Source organism: Stylophora pistillata, chromosome 4, assembly GCF_964205215.1.
Source record: "Stylophora pistillata chromosome 4, jaStyPist1.2, whole genome shotgun sequence".
NCBI classification, from domain to species: domain Eukaryota; kingdom Metazoa; phylum Cnidaria; class Anthozoa; order Scleractinia; family Pocilloporidae; genus Stylophora; species Stylophora pistillata.
Genome location: NC_142522.1, coordinates 10,346,187 through 10,371,131, shown reverse-complemented (window position 1 = coordinate 10,371,131; position 24,945 = coordinate 10,346,187). Strand labels below are relative to the sequence as shown.

The 24,945-nt window shown below is 39.1% G+C and overlaps 2 protein-coding genes across 2 annotated transcripts in view; both read right to left on the bottom strand.

Moving 5' to 3' along the window:
* The window catches only part of LOC111342492 (uncharacterized), a 13,870-nt gene extending 4,696 nt beyond the window's left edge, over nucleotides 1–9,174 (bottom strand). The window contains 8 exon segments of the mRNA XM_088757842.1: nucleotides 1,366–1,425; nucleotides 1,754–1,790; nucleotides 5,855–6,149; nucleotides 6,385–6,444; nucleotides 6,888–6,992; nucleotides 7,610–7,678; nucleotides 8,276–8,719; nucleotides 8,722–9,174. Of these exon segments, the coding sequence (XP_088613968.1) occupies nucleotides 1,366–1,425; nucleotides 1,754–1,790; nucleotides 5,855–6,149; nucleotides 6,385–6,444; nucleotides 6,888–6,992; nucleotides 7,610–7,678; nucleotides 8,276–8,719; nucleotides 8,722–9,142 (1,491 nt within the window). The 5' untranslated portion in view covers nucleotides 9,143–9,174.
* Nucleotides 9,175–13,291: 4,117 nt separating this feature from the next.
* On the bottom strand, nucleotides 13,292–22,273 carry LOC148732435 (uncharacterized). Its single transcript, XM_088755770.1, has 9 exons — nucleotides 22,031–22,273; nucleotides 21,792–21,853; nucleotides 18,480–19,344; nucleotides 17,784–17,849; nucleotides 17,003–17,095; nucleotides 16,552–16,611; nucleotides 16,204–16,272; nucleotides 15,435–15,494; nucleotides 13,292–15,208 (listed from the first exon to the last, which is right to left on the bottom strand). Exons 1-9 carry the CDS (start codon nucleotides 22,032–22,034, stop codon nucleotides 14,898–14,900), a joined length of 1,590 nt encoding a protein of 529 aa, XP_088611896.1. The 5' UTR covers nucleotides 22,035–22,273; the 3' UTR covers nucleotides 13,292–14,897.
* Between the last annotated feature and the right edge of the window lie 2,672 nt (nucleotides 22,274–24,945).

Here is a 24,945-nt window from a genome sequence, read left to right as displayed (position 1 = left end):
TCATAGGATCCCTGTAAACTCAAGGTATCGTATTTCGGACCTTGCTCGCTTCGCAAATATTTAGGGGCTCTTTTTAACGTTTGTCACTGATTGAAATGGTGAAGTGCTCTCTTTTCGAATAAAGAAAGTTTTTCTTCAAAGTTTCCACGATTTTTAAATCATGTATTTAGATATTTCTGAGAGTAAAAGTCTTTTTCAATTTCGTGTCGGAGACCCCCCTGTGAAATTGAGATGTTTATCATCTTTTGTGGTTTCATGGCAAGAACTGAAAAAATTATGTCTTGAAATCTACTGGGTATAATTCGCTGATTCGAACGGTAAAATACTCTCTTTGCAAAGTAAAGCAGTGTTTTTTCAAACACCATCCTGAATTAATTGTGAGATGCTTAGCATTTTCTAAAGCAGTCTGAAACAAGCAATAATTAGCATCGGGAAACCGTATGATAAAGTGCTAATTCGAGAAACATTCGAAGCGATCCGAAGAAATCGTCAACGAGCGTTGAACGACCGAAGATGTACCAAAACAGACAAAAGCCGAGAGCGAGGAATATCGGGTGAAACTCGGTGAACTTCGTTGTGGGCGAAATGGTTGTTCGTAGTCTATTTTTACACTCACTCAACAGGACAACATTATGGCTTTGCCTCCATGGGAGGCAGTAGCCATAAAAATCGTATTGGTTTTTTCTGCCTTTCGGGGCGGACATGCAAAGTAATTGAGAGTGAGTGTTTGCAACGTTCCCTGCTTTCCCAGCATCTTGACTTCAAGGTTTGCATATCTTAATTCAGTGGAACAATTTCTTGAGGACGAAGAATTTATCATTATCAATAGAATTTATCATTCACCTTGTTCGGCAGCAGATTATCTACATGGCCAGCAAGCAATACCGCTCTTTACCAGAGTCGCAGTCTTCGTTTCTGTAAAACTAATTCCGCCGCCTTCAAGTCTTAAATTACCATTATTATCCGAATTGATTATCTTTCGGCGTATTTTCTTCTCATTAGAACTGCAAACGGTCTACCTTGATTGGGACGGACTGGAAGGTGTAGAGAAACATTTGAACAACTTATTACGGACCCCTGCGCGAACTTATTAAACAATCTCCTTTAGCATGAATTGTAAGTAGGTTTTCGTTAAAATTTTGTACCTTGAAAAGAAAAGAATAGAAAGGAAAAGGTTTGGAAAAATACAACATTAAAATAATTTGCGAAACTTTTTCAGCTCTGCATCTTACGCAACAACAACAAATCGCGCGAAAACCTGCCCATCGGGGGACCTGGCACAGGGTTGGTCAATCCCAGTATTCATTTGGACGCATTATGATGATACCTACGAGAAACAGGGAACAGATATTTAGAAATACTCACTTTGATAGCGCTCTTCATAGTCTTCGTGGCACCAGGGTTGTTTCTGCTTCGTTTGTTACCCTGTGTAAAGAAATTAGCACTCATGCTTAGCCAAACCTTGTTGAAAGTTTGCCAGTTGAGAGTTATCATATGCTGACTAAGCAATTGTAGAATTGCTTAGTCAGCAATATTCTAGCAGCAACAAATTGCTTAGTCAGCATATTCTAACTTACCATTGTGTACTACTAAGCTTGAGCCTTTTCCTGGTCTAGATCTTAAAAATTATGGCAATCTCGGAGGCAGATAGTTTCGTCAATAAAAAACCTCTACGCCGTAAGTTGAGAACCCAGAATATATCGACGTTACACCTAGATAAAAGACTGATTTAAGTGAATGTGAATAGTTTCACCTCTGTTTGAGAAGTGCTTATTCCGGCGATGTCACGTCTTAAACATTAAAGTTGCACAAAAATACAATGACGTAATATTATTGTATTACGTCAGAGGTGATAAAGAAGATTCCATGGCCGTTATCACGTCCGCGATAAGTTCAACTTGTTGCGCGGTGGTCCATGCTTATATTAGCATAACTATATCGTCATATATCTCTTGCGAATCAAAATGTTTACTTGCGTCAAACAATAAAGACACCCGAAGGGAACGGAGGAAAGGATCTTTAGCTTTTTCAACTTCTCGGAGATTCATGACGTCAAATTCTATATTTATTTTCATAGTAAGGTCATGCATTCCATGAGTAGACGACAAAAATTAGCATAGTGCATCTAGCGAAATGTGAGGTTGAGAGTGATGAATACTGTGGCAGTGAAAGTTTATCAGAACTTTTTAAGACAATACACAACATTTTTGGTTTTAAAAACAAGCATGTTCGACAGTTCTGTCATCTTCAGTGCCAGTTCTAATTTACATTAAGTAAAGCTGAATTTAGAGTATTCACAAATGCTAATTGGACATAACAGCAAAGGAAATATGAGAATGTAAAAAATTACAGAGAAAGTTTATAATAAGAAGTTGATGATTTCAAATGGGTTGCTTCCCTGAATATGAATAGCATTTTTGATTTTACATTGGAAGGTGGTGAATGCGTGGTCGAAGATGCTGAAACAATCATTAGAACACAAAGTGCGGCATTGCTGAGAATTTTTGTTAATGTCTGAAGATGAGATAGAATAAATATATGAAGTTCATATATTTTGAACTGCGGTATTAGATACGTATGATGCACGATCCTCGCAGTAGATAGCGCTATTTATGCAATAGCGAAAATCAGACCTGAAAAAAATCAGGCCTGTACGGGACTCGAACCACTGACCTCTGCGATTCTAATTACCAAATAAAGAGAGCCGATCTCCTGGACGAGAGAGTGGAAAGAAGGAACTGATCAAGATAACATTAATGAAAGTGTTCTGATTTCTGTTGTCAAAAAGTTGTTTGAGTGATTCTACTGACTGCTATATTATTTTTAAGAACTGGGCACTGAGGATTTCTGCATATCTATATAATTTTTTATGCATGCGGTTCTCTTGCGAAAGCAACAGACTGCCTTTGGGATTACGACTTTAAGTTTTAAACAATATTGGGCTGGACTGAAATCTTTCCATGAACTATCATGTCAAGGGCTGATTGTCTATTTAAATAACGTCGTTAAACACGCAATCGGGCTTAAATGTTTTTTGAAGTCTCTTTAAGAGAACGTCTTGTAATAATTCTGCGATTTTACTTAAACTACCCCCTTTTAAACCATCAAATTTCAACTATTTGGGTAATTTCAATTTCATATTTTTAAATGTTATGTTCAAATGGAGGTGTTTCAGACCGTGAAGTAAATTAACGTGAACCAACCACATTCAAATATTTATAAACTGCGATGACGTTAAATTTTTAAACCATTCGGCATCGTAACTACGCTTTCACACATTAGTCTCTCAACCTCTCTCGAGGCAGCTTTAAAATAATGAAATATTCCGTGAAGGAAAAATATACCTCTTAAAATGCAAACAGACCGATGATTGCAAAGAGGTTCCCGTTTCATTATATATTATTCTGCACACTCGTACTCATTATTCTAAGCGTGTTCCACACTCTTTACTCCAGCTTCATGAGTTTTCCCAATGTCCCGTGAAAATCGAGAAAAACAGTAGGAAAATCAATTTTTTGGTATTGTGCATTTGAATCGAAACCCCAACAATCTCTATCCATGGTTCATAAAGAGAAACAGTGGAGGGTACCGAAATAGATAACATCTAAAATATTAATAACTTGTATTCCTATTGGCTCCCTACAGGATGAGTCAAAGTTCAAGGAGTTGGCTTCTTTACTTTATTTTTAATAACATTGATAAGAAAAAAGGCGTAACCTCATAAAGGAGTTTCAGAAGCACCCCAGAAAACATCACTAAGCTACGCCCGTACACACACAACTAGAAAAGATCAATGACAACCATACAGAAATCATTATTACCTTAGAATTGATTACTGGAATTAAACTTTTCAATTGAGTCGTTAAATCAAAAGCAAACAACATCAAGGTAAACAGGTCTAAAGAAGAGCTTCAAGCTCTTGGAAAAAAATTCTTTTTACCGAGGCGCGATTGGTTTTATCTTTGCATTTGAGCGATTTTTGGGTGGTGTGAATTTACTCCATAACACAATGAAATATCACTAAGCCGGTTTAATTCGACACTCGACTGAAAAGTAATTGGTTTGACCTCTTAATAATAATAATAATTTAATATTTATATCGCGCAAATTAACATGTGGATATGTTCAAATGCGCATCACAACACTTTTCGGGGGACTTTGGCCGGACTGCATCAGCAGTTTACAAACAATCGAAGGACACTTATTTGAAGATGCTCCCTTCCCCCAATTCCCAGTAAACAGGCCAGACCACATCACAGTAATCTCGTGAGTGGGTTCTTTAACTTCCCCTGCCAAACCAAATTAACTAATTACTAGATCCAGGAGGCGGGACCTACGGTTTATTCGTCCTTATCCGAGAAGATTAGGATGTCTATCCATTTCTTGATATTATATAGAAAGGTAGCGCATTCTCCTCAGTTATTTTAAGACCTTGAGTGTTGGTCCGGCCGGGGCTCGAACCATCGACCTCGACCTCCCGCACACCAGTCTAGCGCTCTAACCAACTGAGCTAACGGGGAGGCGGTTAGCTCAATTGCTTGTTTGTTAAATGATAAAATGGTATAATACCACAATTTGAAGTGATTTGTACGATTAGCCAAGATCACCATAGAGTAGATCTGAGAATTAGTTGTGTTTTATCACTTTAATAAGGTCCAATTGTTTCTGGTTAATGAGGGGTGTTAGTTGGTCTGTGCTATCACCCTTCAAGATATTGGTTCTTTAGTTTACCCCAAAGGATCTCTCCAGAACCGAATTTACTCCTTAGGACAATGAAATATCACCAAGCCGGTTTAATTCGACACTCGACTGAAAAGTAATTGGTTTGACCTCTTAATTAGCTAAGTTTAAGCAAACAAGAATACCTCAGAGCACAGTATAAAAAATATCTTTGTTAATATTAAATGAAGCACACAGTGCTTACTTTCTCCTCAACGTGAGATCAAGCAATGCCTGGTAAAGGCATGCAGTATTTTCTTGATATAGCTCCATGGTACATCATCAAGTGATATACAGGCGTACTATGAAGAAGGTATAATTTGGAGTACTCCCAACAGCTGTTGACCTTCCGTATTCTATACGCCTGACCTGTTGGGGACTTGAGATATCTATTCATTTAAGCTATTCGCATATTTTCCTAGAGTATAAAATCTCTGACTAAAACATGAACTTCGTCCTCAATTGCACCTAAGAGCATTTTATAAAATTATTAAGAGCTGTAAATTTCCTGTTATAACAAAGAGCAAGGATTAAAAGGCTTGAAAAAATCTCTAAAATAAAGTAAAATTTTAACCGAGCTTTCTAATATAAATCTAAGTACAAAGCTATCTCTAAAACACCTGATCAGAAATGTCCTGCAGTTTTATCTTACACTAACATCTCTCAAACGGCGGAAATCCCAAAATATTCTCATCATATGTTAAGTGTCTTTAGATTCTTCCGATTACACAAAACTCTTGTAAATTTCTAGCTAGAGGGACGACATGATGACTATCAGCTGATCAAAGGTATTCCGTGTTCCCCACTATAGTAAGTCCGTGTGTTGATCATGATGTAGACTACGAGCAGAATCTCCTTTACTATCGGCAAAGTACGTCGCTGATAAGTAAAAAAAAGATTAAATTGACTCCAGCGCACTGCTCGGAGCTTTAAGAAATAGGCGCCTCACTCCCACAGTTCGATGCGGCGCGCTACCATAAATTGTTTTTTCACTGATATTTTCTTTTTTATTTGACTCATGCCGGAGGACCTCGCCGAAAAAGGAAAGACTGTTCGTAGTCTATACATGATGTTAATGAAACACCTAAAAAACTCTTGCGTATTTTTAATTCGTTTAACACGATACTATCCTGACTTGTTGTTTTTAAACCACTTTAAGATGTCATTAGCAACATCGTGTCGTTCAAGCTCCTGCAGGGCGTCTACAAATTCTTTTAGTGACATACAAAAGGAACCTAACTTTTCAATCAAAAGCCTTATTGCACTTCCCCCAAGCTTGTTGTTCTCTTTCGCCAAATACTGAATGTCTTCGGGGGAAACTTTAAACCGTTTAGCGACATCCTTCCAGTTCTTTTGAAGCGGCGAGGAATCGAAATCCAGTCGGTGAATAAAATCCTCAATATCATATCGTAAATCAGCGAGCCCAACGTCTGAAGAAAGAGCAATGATATAGACAGAGTTAGAAGGAAATAATAATTATCACAATAATCCTCTAATTTGTGGACACCCCCAGTCGTCCCACCTCCTTCCCTCGGCGCTTACAAGAGCAGTTCCTGCAGGCAGGTACTCGGTGTGTGGCGATGAAGGCTTCTTTTAGAATTTTTTCGTTGCATTGGTCTTACACTCTTATGACAGAGATTGTTGAATTATCGCACAATTACATACCCTCAGGAATGTCATTCTCAAGATTACAACTATTGTCGTGTTCTTGACCATCAAGGCAAGCTGAAAAGGAATGAATTAAATTATGATGAATTCAATAGCAAATTAGCTTTATCAGTTGCAAGGGATTATTGCATTAATGGAAACGTATGACGATGAGGGAGAGAGTGCATGTGGCGTTTAAGTACCCGGGCATTTTATTCTAGTCTTAGTCAAAAAGTAAAAAAAAAAAGCAAAAAAAAAACAAAAAAAAAGAAATCTTTTGATCGCATTAATTAGAGAGCTGCGCTCATGAAGAATAGCACCTAAGGGCTTTGTTCAGAAAACTAATTTTCACGTGTAATTTACAATTAAGATTTTAATTGGTCATAGAGAGACCAAACTTGTTTGTCGTCCATAGCTAAAATTATATTATTGCGAATCCGATCGAGGGAAGAGCAACAGGGTTTTGGCTCCCATTAACCTGAGTGGTGATAAAATTTCAAATAAACTTGGTAAATACGCACGTGTAAAATTTGAACCACCCAATGAGGACTCATTTCCTTGAGAGGCCGTTCGACTCTCAGCAGAGCCAGAGCTCAAGTTGTCTTGGTCTGAGCTAGAGTTGGTTTCTAAAATTCAAAAATTTCTAAAACGTTTAGATGCAAGGTTAATGAATGAAAATGGACTTTGAAAATACGTCATCATGAGCCAGAGTGAGTCATACATTCAACTCTTATGGGGTCATTTTGGCCGAGTGTAGAGGAGCCGGGGTATCGAACAGGTACTGAAAAATGTGAAAAAATCGTTACAAATTATACATTTTAGCACACACATTTATGTCGATACCAATGGCACCTAACCTATATCTTTTTCCTTCACCTAACAATTCACTTGAAAATCACAAGCCTTGTCCCAGTTCTTCCATTTTTACTGAGGCGCGGTTATCAGCATCTCTACCAATAATACTAATCATACTATGAAATAAAAAGTTGATCCTGTTCATAATTGTACAACCCTTTTGCAGAGAGAAAGGTTTTCAAAAAGTCTGGAAAGTCAGTGTGGTGTTACGGGTTGGTCTCAAGGAGGTTCTGAGAGGGAAAAATGTAGTGAATAAACTTTGGGGGCCGAGATACAAGTTTGCCTGAGTAGCCGTGACGTAATTTTAGGACTTAGACTTCCGACGTGCTTTTAAGGCACGGCCTTTTCCTCGGTGATGATGGGAAGATTTTCATTAGTATAATCCCACCTTGAGAAGAGTAGCTCTGTGAATCCTCAGTTGCTATGACGGGGTCCAACTCCATTGATTCATCGCTATCTGCAAAGATAAGTTATTCTCATTTTGAACGATATGCATTTCTTGTGCCAGGTCAGTGGAGATGGTCAAAGAGGGTGAGCCATGAACGAAGAAGTCTCTAACCCTGTTTGTCGATCTTCTTTACTGAACTCTAGTACAGGCTAGGTAGAATCCGCTCCACCTTCCTATAGTCGACCAAGTGAATAGATTCAATTTTCTGTGCTTAAACTCTCCACTTATCCCTTTCATCCCCAAGATGTCGTTAGTAATTCTCCTTACTGTCTGCACACAATTCTTATGATGTTAGTTTGGAGAATTTGGTATTGGATCATCTAATAATACCCTAATTGATATTTTTCTTGATTCTCATTACTTGCCTGCCTGATATTGTATTGATGTTGTAAGGATAAATTCTGTATTGATCACTTTTGGGAGTGAAAGGGTTAACGAGGCGGTTTAATTACTGACACTTTGGGCATTTTTCAAAAGATATGTCGTGGAAACCTGATGAATAAGGATCCCATTCGAGAGGACTATTTAGCCAAGACTCCTTGTCGTTGAAGCGGATATTTGGAACACTTGACTTATGCTTTCTCACCTATTATAGTTTAATCCTACCTTCCAGTCGTAGTTCTTTCCTCTGAGAAATTATGCATCTTGAGCTAAACAAATGAATGACAGTTCCTGTAGAGATGACAATCAAAATAATGATAATAATTGTTCCAAATATAGCCCATGGTGAGGAAGATTTATTTTTCCCCCTCTGTGACTTTTTCTTTTTCGCCGAAATATTTGCAGCTGGGTCGTTTCCTTCTTGTAACAGAACTTCCATATTTCCGGCAGCAATCGAAGTTGACGTAATTCTGCTATACAGTGAAGATGGTTGTGGCATGATGCTAGTCGTGGATTCTATACTTGTAGAGGAACGGTTTTCTACTTCAAGTGGAACCCTAATAGACCCTGGAATTGCTGTCGACAAAACGCTAATCAGCGATGAACGTTGTGGCTTTATGCTGGGTGTCAGCGGTATGTATGGAACTGCAGTTGCTATAGAGGAGCCACGCCTGTCGGAGATGAAAGTTGCGGCCTGATGCGAGGAGTGGTTGTGGTTGTGACTGGTTCTTGCGTAGTTTCTCTGCAGTCAGTCATGTGGCCATCAAAGAAGTATCCTTTGGGACACTTATGTCCACATTTTCGATTATGTTCCGTGGTACATTCTTGAAGGACATTTCGTAGTGCGCACTCCTGGCAAGGTTTGCAGCTTTCCACTCCATGGCTGTTGGAGTAGGTCTTGTTTTTTTCACAAGGCACACATTCTATCTTGGCATCTTCTGGTATCGATGAGCCACATTGTATGTTCAGCCCGTGACCCTCAGGACACTCTGGGCACGGTCTGCATCCCGCGAATTTACCGCTGGGACTTAACTTCACAAAGGTTTCAGCCAATGAACATGCGGATAGACCTTCTACCACAGATACCATCATCCATAGTAAAAAGAGACTTTGGATGGCCGGTGTTCTGAAGTGAAAAATGAAAATATTTGTAACAAAATAGTATATTTTAAGCCGGGTACGTCTTCTAGCTACTGTTCGAGAAATTCGCCCCCACTCCTTTTCCGAAGTTCCCTCTTCAGATAATCGGAGACTGGATCCGAGAAAACGTCGGAAATCGAGCTTCAGTGTTCGCAATGTTCGTGGTGGAGGAGAAGGACGTTGCGTGACGAGACCAAATAACGGTTGCGAAGGAGACTACAACCGGGAAGAGAATAAAACCACTTCTGGGACGCTTAAACATGATAAGTCAAATATCGACCACCAGAAATCCTTTGTTTCCGCATTAAACTAAGAGATTCAAATCTATGGCAAGCACCAGGAGAGAGAATTGTTAAATTTCAATTGCAATCAACCCCTTGTGAACGGAACTGTCAAAAAAAATAACTAAAATGCAGATATTTGATGAGGAGTTCATATAGCGGAGAGTGTACTACACTTATATACGTCACTGACTGGAGAGAGGAAAAGTTACCCTGTGTCTATATATTTCACACAATAGTTTGGTTGAAACTAACAAAATACATGTTACAAATTTTAGTTCTGAAAACAGACATGTAATGAGCTGCAGAATAATCATAATTTTAGGCGAGCTAGAGACTAAAGTGATTGCGTGGTAATTTACATTCAAATGATATTTACGTTCTATGCAGTGGAGTAAGATCTAGATTTTTTTTTCCTCAGAACTAAGTATACAAGTCAACAATATTGGTGAGACCACAAAGCGAGCAGAATTATTGTCTACCATCACCGCTAAAAGTTTACTAAAGGCAAAAGTGAGACTTCGTAGATTTCACTGAGCAATGAGTGAGTTGCCCGTAATGGGATCCTTGCGTTTGCGCAGAGATCTCTGGGATTGTCACGGGGCAAACATTGCAGCTCGCAAGAAAGAACTGTATGTTGAAAGGCAGTTTCGACGTCCAAAAAATGAATTTTGAAAGAGATCAACGCTTTTTAGGCGCAGTTTGATCATAAATGGATTAATGTATTCTAATACAAGGTAGGTGTAAGTCTGTCGGAACTTCTCTCCTTCCGTAAGCTCCATTGTGAAATCCTCACACGTAATGGTCTCGCCATATTACAAAATAAGCCACAAGTCGCAGGGAAATAACTCATTTAAGTGTTGTCAGTTGTATTTATTCATATAGATCCTGTCTTCGTACTTGTCGACCTATTGAACAAACAATTTACGAAGTCTGAAAATACTTTCTTAAGGGAGAGAAGTCGTTGTCAGCGCGATGGAAATGTTTTTCAACCGAGCTGTTGCTTTTTGGAACGATGGAATAAGCGATGGAATACCTGAAGAAATCCCTGGGTCAAGTGATATTTTGTTTAAGCAAAATCCAAACGTTATTGAGCGGCTACTTTTCTCCTATTTGAGCCGATTATCAACGCAGGTTCGTTCTTATAGATCACAACAAATAAGCAGTGTAGGTGGTTGATCACTTAAGCGTATCGCGATAATACTTAATGCTCAAGCACGCCATCAGCTCAATCTCGTGATGATGATTCGAGGTAGCTGTTTCAGTGCTCTTTTGTATTATCAAGCCAAGAAAATAGCTAGAAGTACACTTAACACGATTAAACAAAACTGGAAAGGCTTAAATGAGTTATTTCTTGGCGATTCATAACTGATATTTTTCAAGTTCGCGACCATCAACTGAAGGATGTCAATTTCACGATAAACCATGCGTATGGAGAGGAGTTTATTGGTCGATTTTACTACATATTTCGTAGCTGTTCCAAAAAAACTTACGCTTCCTTTGTATCAATGCGATCCGAATCAATTTCTGATAAAACAGCGGCTAAAAAGCGATAATCTCTCGAAAAATGTTTTTTTTAGGACGTCGAAACTGCCTTTCGCTTCACATCTCTTTCTAGCAGGCTGCAATGTTTGCTCCGTGGCGATCCCAGAAATCATTGCGCAAACACAAGGATCCTATATTGGCAACTCCTTAATTTGTCAAAGAAAGTAATGTGTCAACTCAGCATAATTTTTAAACGATTGAAAATATTACGAAATCCTTATCTAATTTATACTGGCACATAATCAAAAGCCCTCAGAAAATGAAGGGTCCAAACAGTGTAAAGAACACTCACCATTTTCTATATCAACGAGAAACTTCTTAAAGGCTTGCGGCGTGATATCCGGTTTCTGTAAACAAGAGATCGGTTGTGATACGTTCTGCCGGGCACGTTCGATATTTACGTATTCTGCCTAAAAAAACTTTCAAAGCTTCCGAAGGCCTCATCACGGTTAGTCATTAAACCGCAGACGCTAGTGACGATGTAACATGTCGTCGCTGACAAAATAGCATACCCATACCTGCCACGTGATTCCTGATTCTTGTAGCGTAGTCGCCGTATGAGCAACAGATAGATCGGTTTTTAAACAACTGTCCTCTGCTTGGGATATTTTGCCACAGGGTGATTCCTGATTCTTGTTGTGTAGTCGCTGTATAGGCAAGAAGTAAATCGCTTTTTAACCACAGCTGTCTTTCGCTTAGGATATTTCACCGCCTACACATACTGGAAAATTACCTGCCTTCCTGACAGTAGCCTCCTACGCAGACGTTCTTTGGGCTCGTCAGGCAATCTTCCTCCCCCACGTGGAAATGAGGATTGCGTGATGAGCCCAAAGAACGTCTGTGTAGGATGCTAGCCTGACAGAACTTCTTCGCTATGATGACGCATAGTTCAACGACAGGGGGCGGATACGAATGAATCAGTCATGAGATCGTCCTCAAAGATACATAAGTTGGAAAGTGTACTCCGAATAACTTGTGTATCAACCGCATCGCTCTAACATTTCAAACGGTACAGGCCGAGTACAGGAACTGTCAACGTCCAATTTCATCAATTACCGTAAAAGCTTGACCCTTGTAACCGCAACAAACGGTAACTAAGGCCACATAGAAATTTGGCACGACTCTGACGTCATTCTTTGAAGAGAACTAAAATAGACCTCTAAGTAAATACATGTGCTACTCAGACCATTTTGCATGTGATTGACTTCGAAAAATTCAAATTGAACACTTTCACGGGATTTTACGAATCAACTTAACGGCCTGCTCCCAGTTGGCTTGTTAGCTCAATTGGTAAGAGCGCTGCACTAGTATCGCAGAGGTCAGTGGTTCGAGTCCCGTACAGGCCTGATGTTTTTCAGGTCTGATTTTCGCTATTGCATAAATAGCGCTATCTACTGCGAGGATCGTGCATCATACGTATCTAATACCGCAGTTCAAAATATATGAACTTCATATATTCATTGTATCTCATTTATCACTTTCACGGGTTTATTACGAATCAACTTAACGGCCTGCTCCCAGTTGGCTTGTTAGCTCAATTGATAAGAGCGCTGCACTAGTATCGCAGAGGTCAGTGGTTCGAGTCCCGTACAGGCCTGACTTTTTTCAGGTCTGATTTTCGCTATTGCATAAATAGCGTTATCTACTGCGAGGATCGTGCATCATACGTATCTAATACCGCAGTTTAAAATATATGAACTTCATATATTCATTGTATCTCATTTATCACTTTCACGGGTTTATTACGAATCAACTTAACGGCCTGCTCCCAGTTGGCTTGTTAGCTCAATTGGTAAGAGCGCTGCACTAGTATCCCAGAGGTCAGTGGTTCGAGTCCCGTACAGGCCTGACTTTTTTCAGGTCTGATTTTCGCTATTGCATAAATAGCGCTATCTACTGCGAGGATCGTGCATCATACGTAGAGTCCATTCCGTTTGATGTAACTTCTGGTAGCAGGTGAAGCCATGTTCATTTATCGGCATGGGCAAAAATATTTCGTTTAAAAATGAACACTTCTAAGCGTTTTGTTTTACAAAAGGACCATAGAAAGTATTTCTGAGAGCAACTGGTCCTAATTTAAGTACAGAAAGGGTGTTTCCCGTTGAAAAATGCAGACCGTTTCAAAACCCACAAACTTCCCGATCTGCTTAACATAACCTCTCTTAGGGAGCGAGTCAGGACTTTGTTGTGAAGGAAAGACTTCGACATCGTCTATCTCCATAGTGGATAGTAAATGGAGTGTCTGATATTGGATAGAAGAGGACTGCTATTTGGATTCGGCAGATTTACATGTTTATTCGAAAACTTTCGAATAACATGTAGTGATAACAGTAACCTCACATAGAAGTTTCAAAAGCGCCCCAGGAAACATCACCAATCTACGCCCCGGTACCGTGACAAAAACTAGAAAAGATCAATAACAGCCATACGGGGCTCCTGCTTCCTAGTAACTTATTACTGGGAAGGAACTTTTCAATTGCGTGTCGTGAAATCAAAAGCAGGGTAATTACAGTGGCCAATCAAACAACTTTAATTTAAACGTTATAAGGAGCTCGTGAGAACGTAAAGTCGTTAAACGCATGAGAACTGTTTCATGCCCTTGGAAAAATTCATTTTCTCAAGTCGCGATTGTTTTTAGTTTTCACATCTCCTTATGGGGTGGTGTGAATTTTCTCGACGGCACAGTAAATGTAACCAAGCGAAGTTTCTCCGACACTCGATTGAAAATTAATTAATCAGACTAAGCCGAGTTTCAAACTTCGGCGAGTCTCATACAGGATAACCTTAGAACATAATATCAAAAAATATCCTTGTTAAAATAAATGAAGCACGGAGTACTTACTTTCTTCTCAATGTGAGATAAATCACTGCCAATACTTTAGGCTGCAGTATTTTCTCAACTCATCATGGCACATCAAAAAGTGACATGAAGGAATAATACGAAGAAAGATAAATTCAGACAACCTTCCGTGTACTATACGACTCCGACGAAGGGCTAACGCTCGAAACGTCAGCTTTTGTAATCGTTACGGTAGCCAATTTACCATTTCAACCTTGTTGATATATCCAAATTATTTCGTTACTTCCACCGACGCAGCCCCAAACAGTTTCTTTCGAAACTATCAGCCTTTACTATACGACTGGCCTGTCTAAATTTTAAAATATTCATATATATATATATATATATGATACTATCATATATTTCCTACAATAAAGAAGTTTTGACTTCAACATAAAACTTGGTCCTCAATTGCACTTACGAACGTTACCTAATTAACAAATCGACGGTGGCGTAACGTGGTCAGCACTTATAGAAAACGTTATTTGTCATCACTGTGGACTCGATCGGTTGCGCCTCGTGAGTCCTCAACATTTCCATCACCGTGACTGTAATGTCAAATGTCTTTGTCGATAAGAGTACAGACCACGTAAAACCACTGTCGATTTGCTTTTTTTGTTTTTTACCACAAATTGACGTAGAAAAAACTGTGGCGAGAAATTATTTAACCATGGGAATACTTTTACCACTAAGAGAAAAGGTTAAAAAGCTTACAAAATCTTAGAAGAATGATATAAATTTTTCACCGAACTTCGTAATATAAATTTCACTACAAAAGTCTCACTATTTTTTGTAATTCTTAATTAAAAAGATCCTCTAATCTGATCTTAAACCAACATCTATGAACCGGCGTGGATCCCTAGGGACTTTCTTAAAATGTGTTTAAACTACTTCGATTCTTCCAAATACACATAACCAGTTACATGTAATTTTCTTACCAATTATCAACTATTATGGTTGTACAAATTGTTCGTGGTGCATAAAGTTAATGAGACACTTAACAATCTCTTGGGTATTGTCAATTCTTACCCTCCTCTGAACATCAGGTAATATCCTGTTTTTTTCTGAACCAATTTACAATTTCATTTGCAACATCGTACCGTTCCAGCTCTTGGAGGACGTCTACGAACTTTTTCAGAGTCGCACATTTTTTGCTGCACAGGATTGGAATCAAATGACGCATTGCGCTTCCCCCTGTCTTCTTGTTCTCATTGTCAAGAATCTGAATGTCTTTTGGGGAAATTTGAAACCGGTTTGCGACATGTTTCCAGTTCTTTTGAGATGGCGTGGAATCGACATCCAGTGGCAGAATAAAATCCTCGATATCATACTGGTAGTCAGCGAGCTTGACAACTAACGAAAGAACAATCAAATTGATAGAGTTAAAAGGGAGAAAAAAATCATCATCGTTATCACCATCACGATAATGTTCATTTGATGACACCTCCGATTGAGGCTGGCTGCTTATGGTTAAGAGAAGAATGCATGATCCCTACAGGTGAGTACTGGGAGTGTGGCGACGAAGGCTTCTTAATTTGCATGTGGCATTGGTTTCTACACACTTATGACATTAACATACCTTCAGGGATGTCATTCTTAAGAATACAATCTGTGTCGTGTCCTTGATCATTAAGCCGAGCTGCAATATTGAATTAAATTAGGATGAATTCACCGGGCTATTTAGCTTTTCCAGTTGCAGGGGTTTACTACATGAATGGAAAGATCTGATGAAGATAAGGGAGAGGATGCTCGTGGTTAAGGCTTGAAAATCCTAAAAAGACCAGAACTTTTGATTGCATTAAACATTTTGGAGACTTTGCAGTCTGAAAAAGAGAGTTTGTTTAAAAAATTACCAAAGTTATCGTTTTTACTACATTAAAGCCACAGTATGATAATATGGTAGATTTTATCCACGAAATGGATGATGTATTACAGTCCTAAGTTCAAAGAACGCCATCAACACCACACCATCAGCGTTATCACGTTCATCTGAAAGTAGACTTTACTTATATTGCTAATTGTGTAATCTTCGAAGGGAATTGAATTTTGTATTTGTAAGCGAACTCGTGGAGCTCAACATTAAATTTACAGGCATCACTGCCGCAAATAGTAACCGCTAAGATCTGCTAGAGGTCAATTTGATACGTTATTGTTTATACTTATAAAAATGATCCATTGAATGTAACGCCGACTAAATAGCTACATGGAGTTGGTAAAACGTTCAGTAGCCTGTGCTGAGAGTTTTTCCCATTAACAAGGCTACAGAAAAGGGGAGACATTGTTCTATTTTGTTTTTTTTTTCTCGAGAATTCAGGATTGATATGAAGAAGGAAAGACTGACTCTTCACCTGTTGGATTTTTTCCAGTAATTGGCTTGTTAATCATGGCTTGTCTAACAGGAGACTGCTCTTGCTCATCTACTCGATTACCCGCGAAAAAAGAATAATGAACAATAATGCAAAAGTAGCTTATTTCTTTTCAGCCCAACTTTCAAACACTAGTTTAAAGAAAGATACAGCCATGAGAGTAACTATAAATAGGTCCTTAACGTTTGTTGGCAGGGAAGCTAAAGGAAGAGTGGTTCCCCGTCGTAGGCGGGAACTGGGAGTGTGGCGATGAAGGCTTCTCAAGTTGCTTGTAGCATTGGTCTCACACTCTAATGACGGGGATTTTTTTATTGTCAAACACATGCATACCTTTCAGGATGTAATTCTCAAGAACAAAATCTGTGTCGTCTCCTTGATCATCATGGAGAACTGCAATTAAATGAATGATGGTGAACTCACCGGCCATTTAGCTATTTCAGTTGCAGGGGGATTATTGCATAAATGGGGAGATAATGCACGTGGCGTTTAGCCACAAAAATTCCGAAAAAATTTTAAACGTTTTGATTGCATTTGATATAAGAGAGGATCAAGAGGCGATGGCGTTCGTGAAAATTAGAGTCAAAGGAAGGACTTCGTTGAGAGAAATATCTCACGGGTGTTTCACTATTATTATTTTGGTCATACAGAGACCGACCAAAAAAACGTAAGAAGGCAATTTCACAAGGAGAGAATAGAGTGGTTTTGGCTTCCATTTATCTGGGTGCTGATAAAAATTCAATAAACTTTGTAAATAAGAACATGAAAATTTTGAACCACCCACCCTCTAAGGACTCATTTCTTTGAGAAGCCATTAAACTTTCAGCAGAGTTAGAGCTCGAGTTTTCTTGATAAGAGCTAGGGTTGACTTGAGTTTCTGAAATTCAAAAAGGGGAAACAAAAAAAACTAATGAAATCGTCTTCAGAGTTAGCGAGACTCATACTTCTATCTCCCCTAAGGTCATTTTTGGCTGAGCGAAGGGGTACGGGAAAAGTGGGAGCGGGGTAAGGGCGAGCGGGGAGCAGGGGAAGGGAGAGCGGGGAGCGGGCGGGGCGATGGGATGGGATATGGAACAGCTACAGTACTAAAAAGTACGAAAAAGAGATAAAGGGGGCGCATTTTTTCGCATAAAACATTTCGGTCGATACCACTGCCCAGAGGGCACCTAAACTGTCCTTCTTTTTTTCTTCAATTGCGATTCACTTCAAAATCTCAAGCCTTATCCCAGTTCTGTCTTTCTTAAGGAGGCCCTGGCTATGAAGATCTCTATGCCAGTAATACTAATCACACAATAAAAGTAATATTCCTGTTAACAAATGTGGAACCCTTTTGAAGAGATAAAGAGTTCTCGAAATTTGGAAAGTTGTGGTAGTACAGAAAGAACACGAGAGCGGGTTCATTGAGGAAAAATGTAATACTGCTCAATACAGTGAAAAATGTACACAGAATTCGAGGTTTGCCAATTATCTGAGTGGACGTAACGTAATTTGGGGTCTGGAGCTCCGATCACATCTACAGCAAAGCCCTTTTCCTTGTAAAAGAATAACCAGCTTCTTGATGTTACCTGGCGAAGAGAAGCACGTTAAACCCTCTCTAGCTCCTAAGGGGTTCAATGGTATTTCAGCAGTATCTGCAACAAGTTAAAAATCAGTTTAGAAACGATCTTTATTCCTTATGTCAGGTCAGTGGAGGCGGTCAAAAAGTAGATAGGCTATGTACGACGAAGTTCTCTTTTTGCTCATTCTATTTGCCGATCTTCTCCAGCTCCACTGACCCACTACACAGGCAAAGAATAATCTGTTCCAACTTCATAGGGTCGTCCAAGTGAAAAGAAAGATATCAAGACTTTTCTATTTGCAAAAGCTTTTCAATTCTTTACATGTAAATTTTGTTTCTATATCTTCTTAGTCAACATTTTTATCTTAAGCTTTAATATCTATGTAGATTTAAATTTCTAACATTGTTTTGCGCAACTGAAAATTTTATATTGATAACTGCGCAATACGAGTCAATAAACTATTGTTCAATCATTCAATAAATTATTAAAACTTCAGACCCCTTTGCTTAAAACTATTGACGACTCGAGCTTTAATCATAATATCTGTCGTGTTGCAAAGGAAAATATCCCGAAAATGTCGCAAAGGGCCAGTAATGGCTTTTAATCAAGAGGGCCATCAGGCCAAGACTCCTGGTCGCTTAGAATACGTGGAACCCTCGACTGATGCCATTCCTATTATCTTTTATTCTAGTTTAATCCTACCTTTCTGCTTTGGCCTTCTCTTCTTGGACATTCTGCACTTAATCCAGCAAACTATTGCTGTCGATGTAACTATTATTGTTGTTATTATTACCAATACAGTCAACAGTGTCGAAGCTTTGCCTTTCCCTCCCTGTGTCTTTTTATTTTTCGCCGAGACACTCGCAGCCGTTTCGTTTCTCTCCAGTAAAGGAACTTCCATATATCTAGGAATCGAAGTTGAAGCAATTCCACGATACAATGAAGACAGTTGTGGTATGATGCTTGGCGTGGATTCTACTCTTGTGGAAGAGCGGTTTTCTACTACCAGTGGAACTTTGATAGACCATGGAATTTCTGCAGACAAAACGCTCATCAGCTTTGAATGCAGTGGCTTTATGTTTGGAGTCGGCGACACAGCTGTACTTGTCGAGGTACTTGTTTGCGAGATGCTAGGAGTAGGCTCCACTGACAAAGTTGTTGCTGTTAATGTTGCTGGTGTAGTTTCTCTGCAGTCAGTGTTGTGGCCATCAAAGAAATATCCTTTGGGACATTTACGTCCACATTTACGATTTTGGTCTGGGGTACATTCTTGAAGGACATTTCGTAGTCCGCACTCCTGGCAAGGTTTGCAGCTTTCCACTCCATGGCTGTTGGAGTAGGTCTTGTCTTTTTCACAAGGCACACATTCTATCTTGGCATCTTCTGGTATCGATGAGCCACATTGTATGTTCAGCCCGTGACCCTCAGGACACTCTGGGCACGGTCTGCATCCCACGAATTTACCGCTGGGACCTAACTTCACAAAGTTATGAGGTAATGAACATGGGGATTGACTTTCTACCACAAATATCATTATCCATAGTAGAAAAAGACTCTGAATGGTTTGCTGAAACGAAAAATGTAAAGGGAGGCAATGCAATTGACCAGTCCAGACAATCTATGTGCGCCCGCGCTCCTCCGCTTCGGAGGATTGAAGACTGGATCCGAGTAAACGGTAGGCTCGATTTCCGCCGCTCTCTCGAGTCCGGTCTTTTTCGTTCCTCTCCTAGAAGAGACTCATCGGAAAGGAGCGCGGGCTCCGGTTCTCGAACAGTGGCTGGTAATCGAGCCTGAGTAAACGGTGGCAATCATATAATCTCAGGCTAATCTGTGACAGGAATGAGCTATCAACCACCCAACGTACCAGAAACCCCATGTTTCAAACTAAACGATGCAATCTATAGCAAACGTCAAGAGAAAAAATTGTCAACTTCCAGTGGCATTCACCCGGCATCGGGATAAATTATGGACTGGACTATCACCTTTGTACCCTTTTTGGAACCAGTTTTTGGACCATTTTTTAAATAATTTTTTAGACCAGTTTTTGGACCATTTTATCGGGGGGGGGAGGTAGACCATTAGCAGTCTATGCAGTCTATCAGTACTCAGGGAGGGATGGTAGGCAGACTGCTGTTACTGAGGAAGGGCTGGAGGACGAGCTATTAATACACAGGGAGGGTGGGAGTTTGATGAATTAGTAACTACTACTAATTTATGGAGTGTTCATTGACTCATACAAATTATTTTGAGCACTTTATCGACTGACTAATTGTGGGTAAAAATTTTGGCGCTGGGCCGTTGCGTTTCTTTAGTTTTTTGTCACGCGAATGCGAAAGTGGCACCTAGACACTGGCTATAATTGTTATTGAAAATATCGCCATCTTCCGCTGTTAAGTCATGCGTGTGCCTGTGAAGTCGACTTGTGCCAGTTCTAAATGATACTCACGGGTTAGCATCAATCATCTTTCAGTTGCCTCACGTTTCCCTTTTTGTATGTGACAAAAAAAGGGGAAGAAAAAGCGCGTTATCTTTATAAATGGTTTCACAACATGGGGTGTGATCCAGTCGTCAATGAAGCTTTCGTGACACGTATCCAAGCTCCAGACAATAAAATTTCCCAGGCAGAATCGGACTTGTACGTTTTGCCAACGGAAAATATCGGCAAGCAACAGTGGCCACCATAGTTCCACTTCGCAGGTTTCGTAAGTATTTATGCAACAAGTGATTGGCAGCGGCCGGGGCAAATTGGAAAACAAACCTAGGAGAGTCGCGAGGAATACTCGGTCGCGATTTTCGGTGTCGGTGATGAACTCCTTTGTTTGCGAAACAGATAAGGTCGATATTTGCGCTTTCCCATATTGCAAGTACAGCAGTGCTTTTGCCCGATTCGAGAAAATGATTCCTCTTCGAAATCGTTCGCTGATGCGGTAAGAGGACAGAAGTCAAACTGTGGAAATTCCGTGATCTCGTCTGATAAGATCAATGACAAAAGGAAGATGGACAAATTTAGGAATTATATATTGTGACACAAAGGAGAACGTGAAGCAACTGATGGTGCACAAGTCGACTCAAAAGGCACACGCATAATTCAACAGCGGAGGATCGTAAACGCGATATGTTTCCAGTAAAAATCAAAGTCCAGTGTTTACGTTTATGAAGAAACGCCGCGGCCCAGCGCAAAAATTTAATACACAAGAAGTCAGTCGAAAAACCGATTAATATAATTTGTACGATCGGATAAAAGCTCCCTTAACCAGCAGTGTTTACTATTACAACCACCTCCCACCCCCCCTCACTGAGTAATAACACTCTACCTCCCACCCCTCCCTCAGTCCTGATAGACTGTATTCCCTCCCTTCCTGAGTACTAATAGTTTGCTTCTCAGCTATATATTGGTAAATTAAATAAATAAATTAATAAATAAATAAAAAATGGCCCAAAAATGATCTAAAATTTGGTCCAAAAATAGTCCAGTCCATATTTCAACGTATGACTATTCACTCCCAATATAGCCTTACAAACAGAACTTACACAAACGCAACTGTCAAACAGCTAAAACGCGGAGATTTGATTACGACTAGCATGTAAATGCAAAATGCAAATGTCCGAGACATGCGTCGCTCTAGACAGAGAGAAACAATTATTTCGTAGATACACAGAAGACTCTGGTTGAAATGAACGACTGAACACACGATTAATTACGATCTATGCAGTGAAGCGAGATAAACAGCGTGATAGTAAATTTTTTTTTTTCAGATCTATGTAAACACGTCAAAGTTGTCGACGAGACTATAAGGCACGCAAAACTATTCTCTTACTATCACTACTAAAAGTTTACTTACGACGAAACTTACACTATAGATTTCATTGAAGTAATACATTTGCGAAAAAAATCAATGTGTTAACTCAGCGTGATCTTCAAATGATCGAACATAATATGAAATCCTTCTCTAATTTACACCGATATACAGTTAAAAGAAAACGAAGGGTCCAAACAGTATAAGAGATACTCACCATTTTCAATACCAAGGAGAAACTCCTTTTAAAAATGTTGGCAGCGTGATACATATTAGTTTCTGTAAACAAGAAACACACTTTAATATCAATCGTGATATGTATTTCCGGGCAAATTTGGCTCAGTATTCGCGTATCCTAACTTAAAACTTTCAAAGCTCTTGAAGGCCACATCATGATCAACGATCAAACCACAGCTAGGTGATGTAACATATCATCGCTTTCAAAATATAACATACTCATAGCAGTTTGACGCTGTCAGTGTTGCGCTAGAGGGCTTACTGTATTTTGCGAAACGAAACGAAACGAAACGAAACGAAACGAAACGAGTAAACCCGTACTGTATTTTGCGAAACCAGCTCTTCGAAGACTCTAGCGATATATAACTTATTTCTTCCGATTCGTAAACACAATTCGTAGATACAACTCGATGCAGTGATGATTTATAAATAAAGACTTTGAGCCAAAAGGTCAGAAGTTCGCCGTTTCGCAAATTACAGATATGTAAATCTGTAATTTGCGAAACGAGCTCTTTGAAGACTCTAATGATATGTAACTTATTTCTTCCGATTCTATAACACTTTTCGTAGATACAACTCGATGCAGTGATGATTTTTTAATAAAGAGTTTGAGCAAAAAGGCCAGAAGTGCGCCGTTTCGCAAATTACAGATATGTAAATCTGTAATTTGCGAAACGAGCTCTTTGAAGACTCTAATGATATGTAACTTATTTCTTCCGATTCTATAACACTTTTCGTAGATACAACTCGATGCAGTGATGATTTTTTAATAAAGAGTTTGAGCAAAAAGGCCAGAAGTGCGCCGTTTCGCAAATTACAGATATGTAAATCTGTAATTTGCGAAACGAGCTCTTTGAAGACTCTAATGATATGTAACTTATTTCTTCCGATTCTACAACACTTTTCGTAGATACAACTCGATGCAGTGATGATTTTTTAATAAAGAGCTCGAGCCAAAAGGTCAGAAATGCGCCGTTTCGCAAATTACAGATATGTAAATCTGTAATTTGCGAAACGAGTTTCCCACCAAATCTCACACGTGTCACGCATTCTATTGCGTAAGAATGAGAAATAACTAGTAACCTGATATGGAAATGTTTCGGAAAGACTAATATGGTAATTAAAAAAAGGTAGAGGACAGGAAAGAAGTCCCTAAAGATAAATTGCTTTCTGTTCATAAACTATCAATTGGACTAGGCGGCCGGTAAAAAATAACAAAATTGTTGTAGATTTTAATAAATGTACAAACATACATTGCGGTACGCGCAAGGTTTCTAACACATGCTACAGCAATGTCAAAGGGCAGAATTCCAATTTTGACCTGGTTTTTATCTGGTACTAACCAAATGCTATTAGAGCCTTCAAAGAGCTCGTTTCGCAAATTACGGATTTACATATATGTTATTTGCGAAACGGCGCACTTCTGACCTTTTGGCTCAAACTCTTTATTAAAAAGTCATCACTGCATCGAGTTGTATCTACGAAAAGTGTTATAGAATCTAGTTATTTCTCATTCTTACGCAATAGAATGCGTGACACGTGTGAGATTTGGTGGGAAACTCGTTTCGCAAATTACAGATTTACATATCTGTAATTTGCGAAACGGCGCACTTCTGACCTTTTGGCTCGAGCTCTTTATTAAAAAATCATCACTGCATCGAGTTGTATCTACGAAAAGTGTTGTAGAATCGGAAGAAATAAGTTACATATCATTAGAGTCTTCAAAGAGCTCGTTTCGCAAATTACAGATTTACATATCTGTAATTTGCGAAACGGCGCACTTCTGGCCTTTTTGCTCAAACTCTTTATTAAAAAATCATCACTGCATCGAGTTGTATCTACGAAAAGTGTTATAGAATCGGAAGAAATAAGTTACATATCATTAGAGTCTTCAAAGAGCTCGTTTCGCAAATTACAGATTTACATATCTGTAATTTGCGAAACGGCGCACTTCTGACCTTTTGGCTCGAGCTCTTTATTAAAAAATCATCACTGCATCGAGTTGTATCTACGAAAAGTGTTATAGAATCGGAAGAAATAAGTTACATATCATTATAGTCTTCAAAGAGCTCGTTTCGCAAATTACAGATTTACATATCTGTAATTTGCGAAACGGCGCACTTCCGGCCTTTTTGCTCAAACTCTTTATTAAAAAATCATCACTGCATCGAGTTGTATCTACGAAAAGTGTTATAGAATCGGAAGAAATAAGTTACATATCATTAGAGTCTTCAAAGAGCTCGTTTCGCAAATTACAGATTTACATATCTGTAATTTGCGAAACGGCGCACTTCTGACCTTTTGGCTCAAAGTCTTTATTTATAAATCATCACTGCATCGAGTTGTATCTACGAATTGTGTTTACGAATCGGAAGAAATAAGTTATATATCGCTAGAGTCTTCGAAGAGCTGGTTTCGCAAAATACAGTACGGGTTTACTCGTTTCGTTTCGTTTCGTTTCGTTTCGTTTCGTTTCGTTTCGCAAAATACAGTAAGCCCGCTAGAGGGTAATTCTTAATTCTTGAAGCGTAGTCGCCGTATGAGCAACAAATAAATCGCGTTTTAACCAAATTAATCACAGCAGTCCTCCCCTTGAGATATTTTGCCACCTTATCAATGGCACGGGCGAACAATTAATCGTAATATTACTTGCTTACGCAGCACTGACAGATGGAAATAAAGCGAATTTTTTATTTTAAATAATGACGCAATGTGTCATGACAGGGGCTCCGGAAGCCAGTCATGTGATCGTTTACGAAAAAAAGCAATTTTAAAAACCACAATGTAAATACTTATTTCCTTTAAAAATCGCGTCCAAACAAGTTTCCTTGTGCAGATAATTCTCGAAGTTAGATGTCGACAGAGGGAATGCTAATGACAGTAAGGTTTCGTGATGCTATTGCGTGCCTTGTTCATGCTATTTCGAGCTTGTTTACTCCTTGATCAGGACGGTTTGACAATAATTATAAAACATAATTATCTACACCTGAGAGGGTTTCCTTTTCGTTCTTAATTTCGCGAGATACAGCTCCCAAACACTATTTCATCTGACATGTTTGATGACCTAGAATTTCGAGGAAAATACTTATTTCGAAGGGTATAAATTATTTTCCGGCATGAGTTATTAGGTCTCC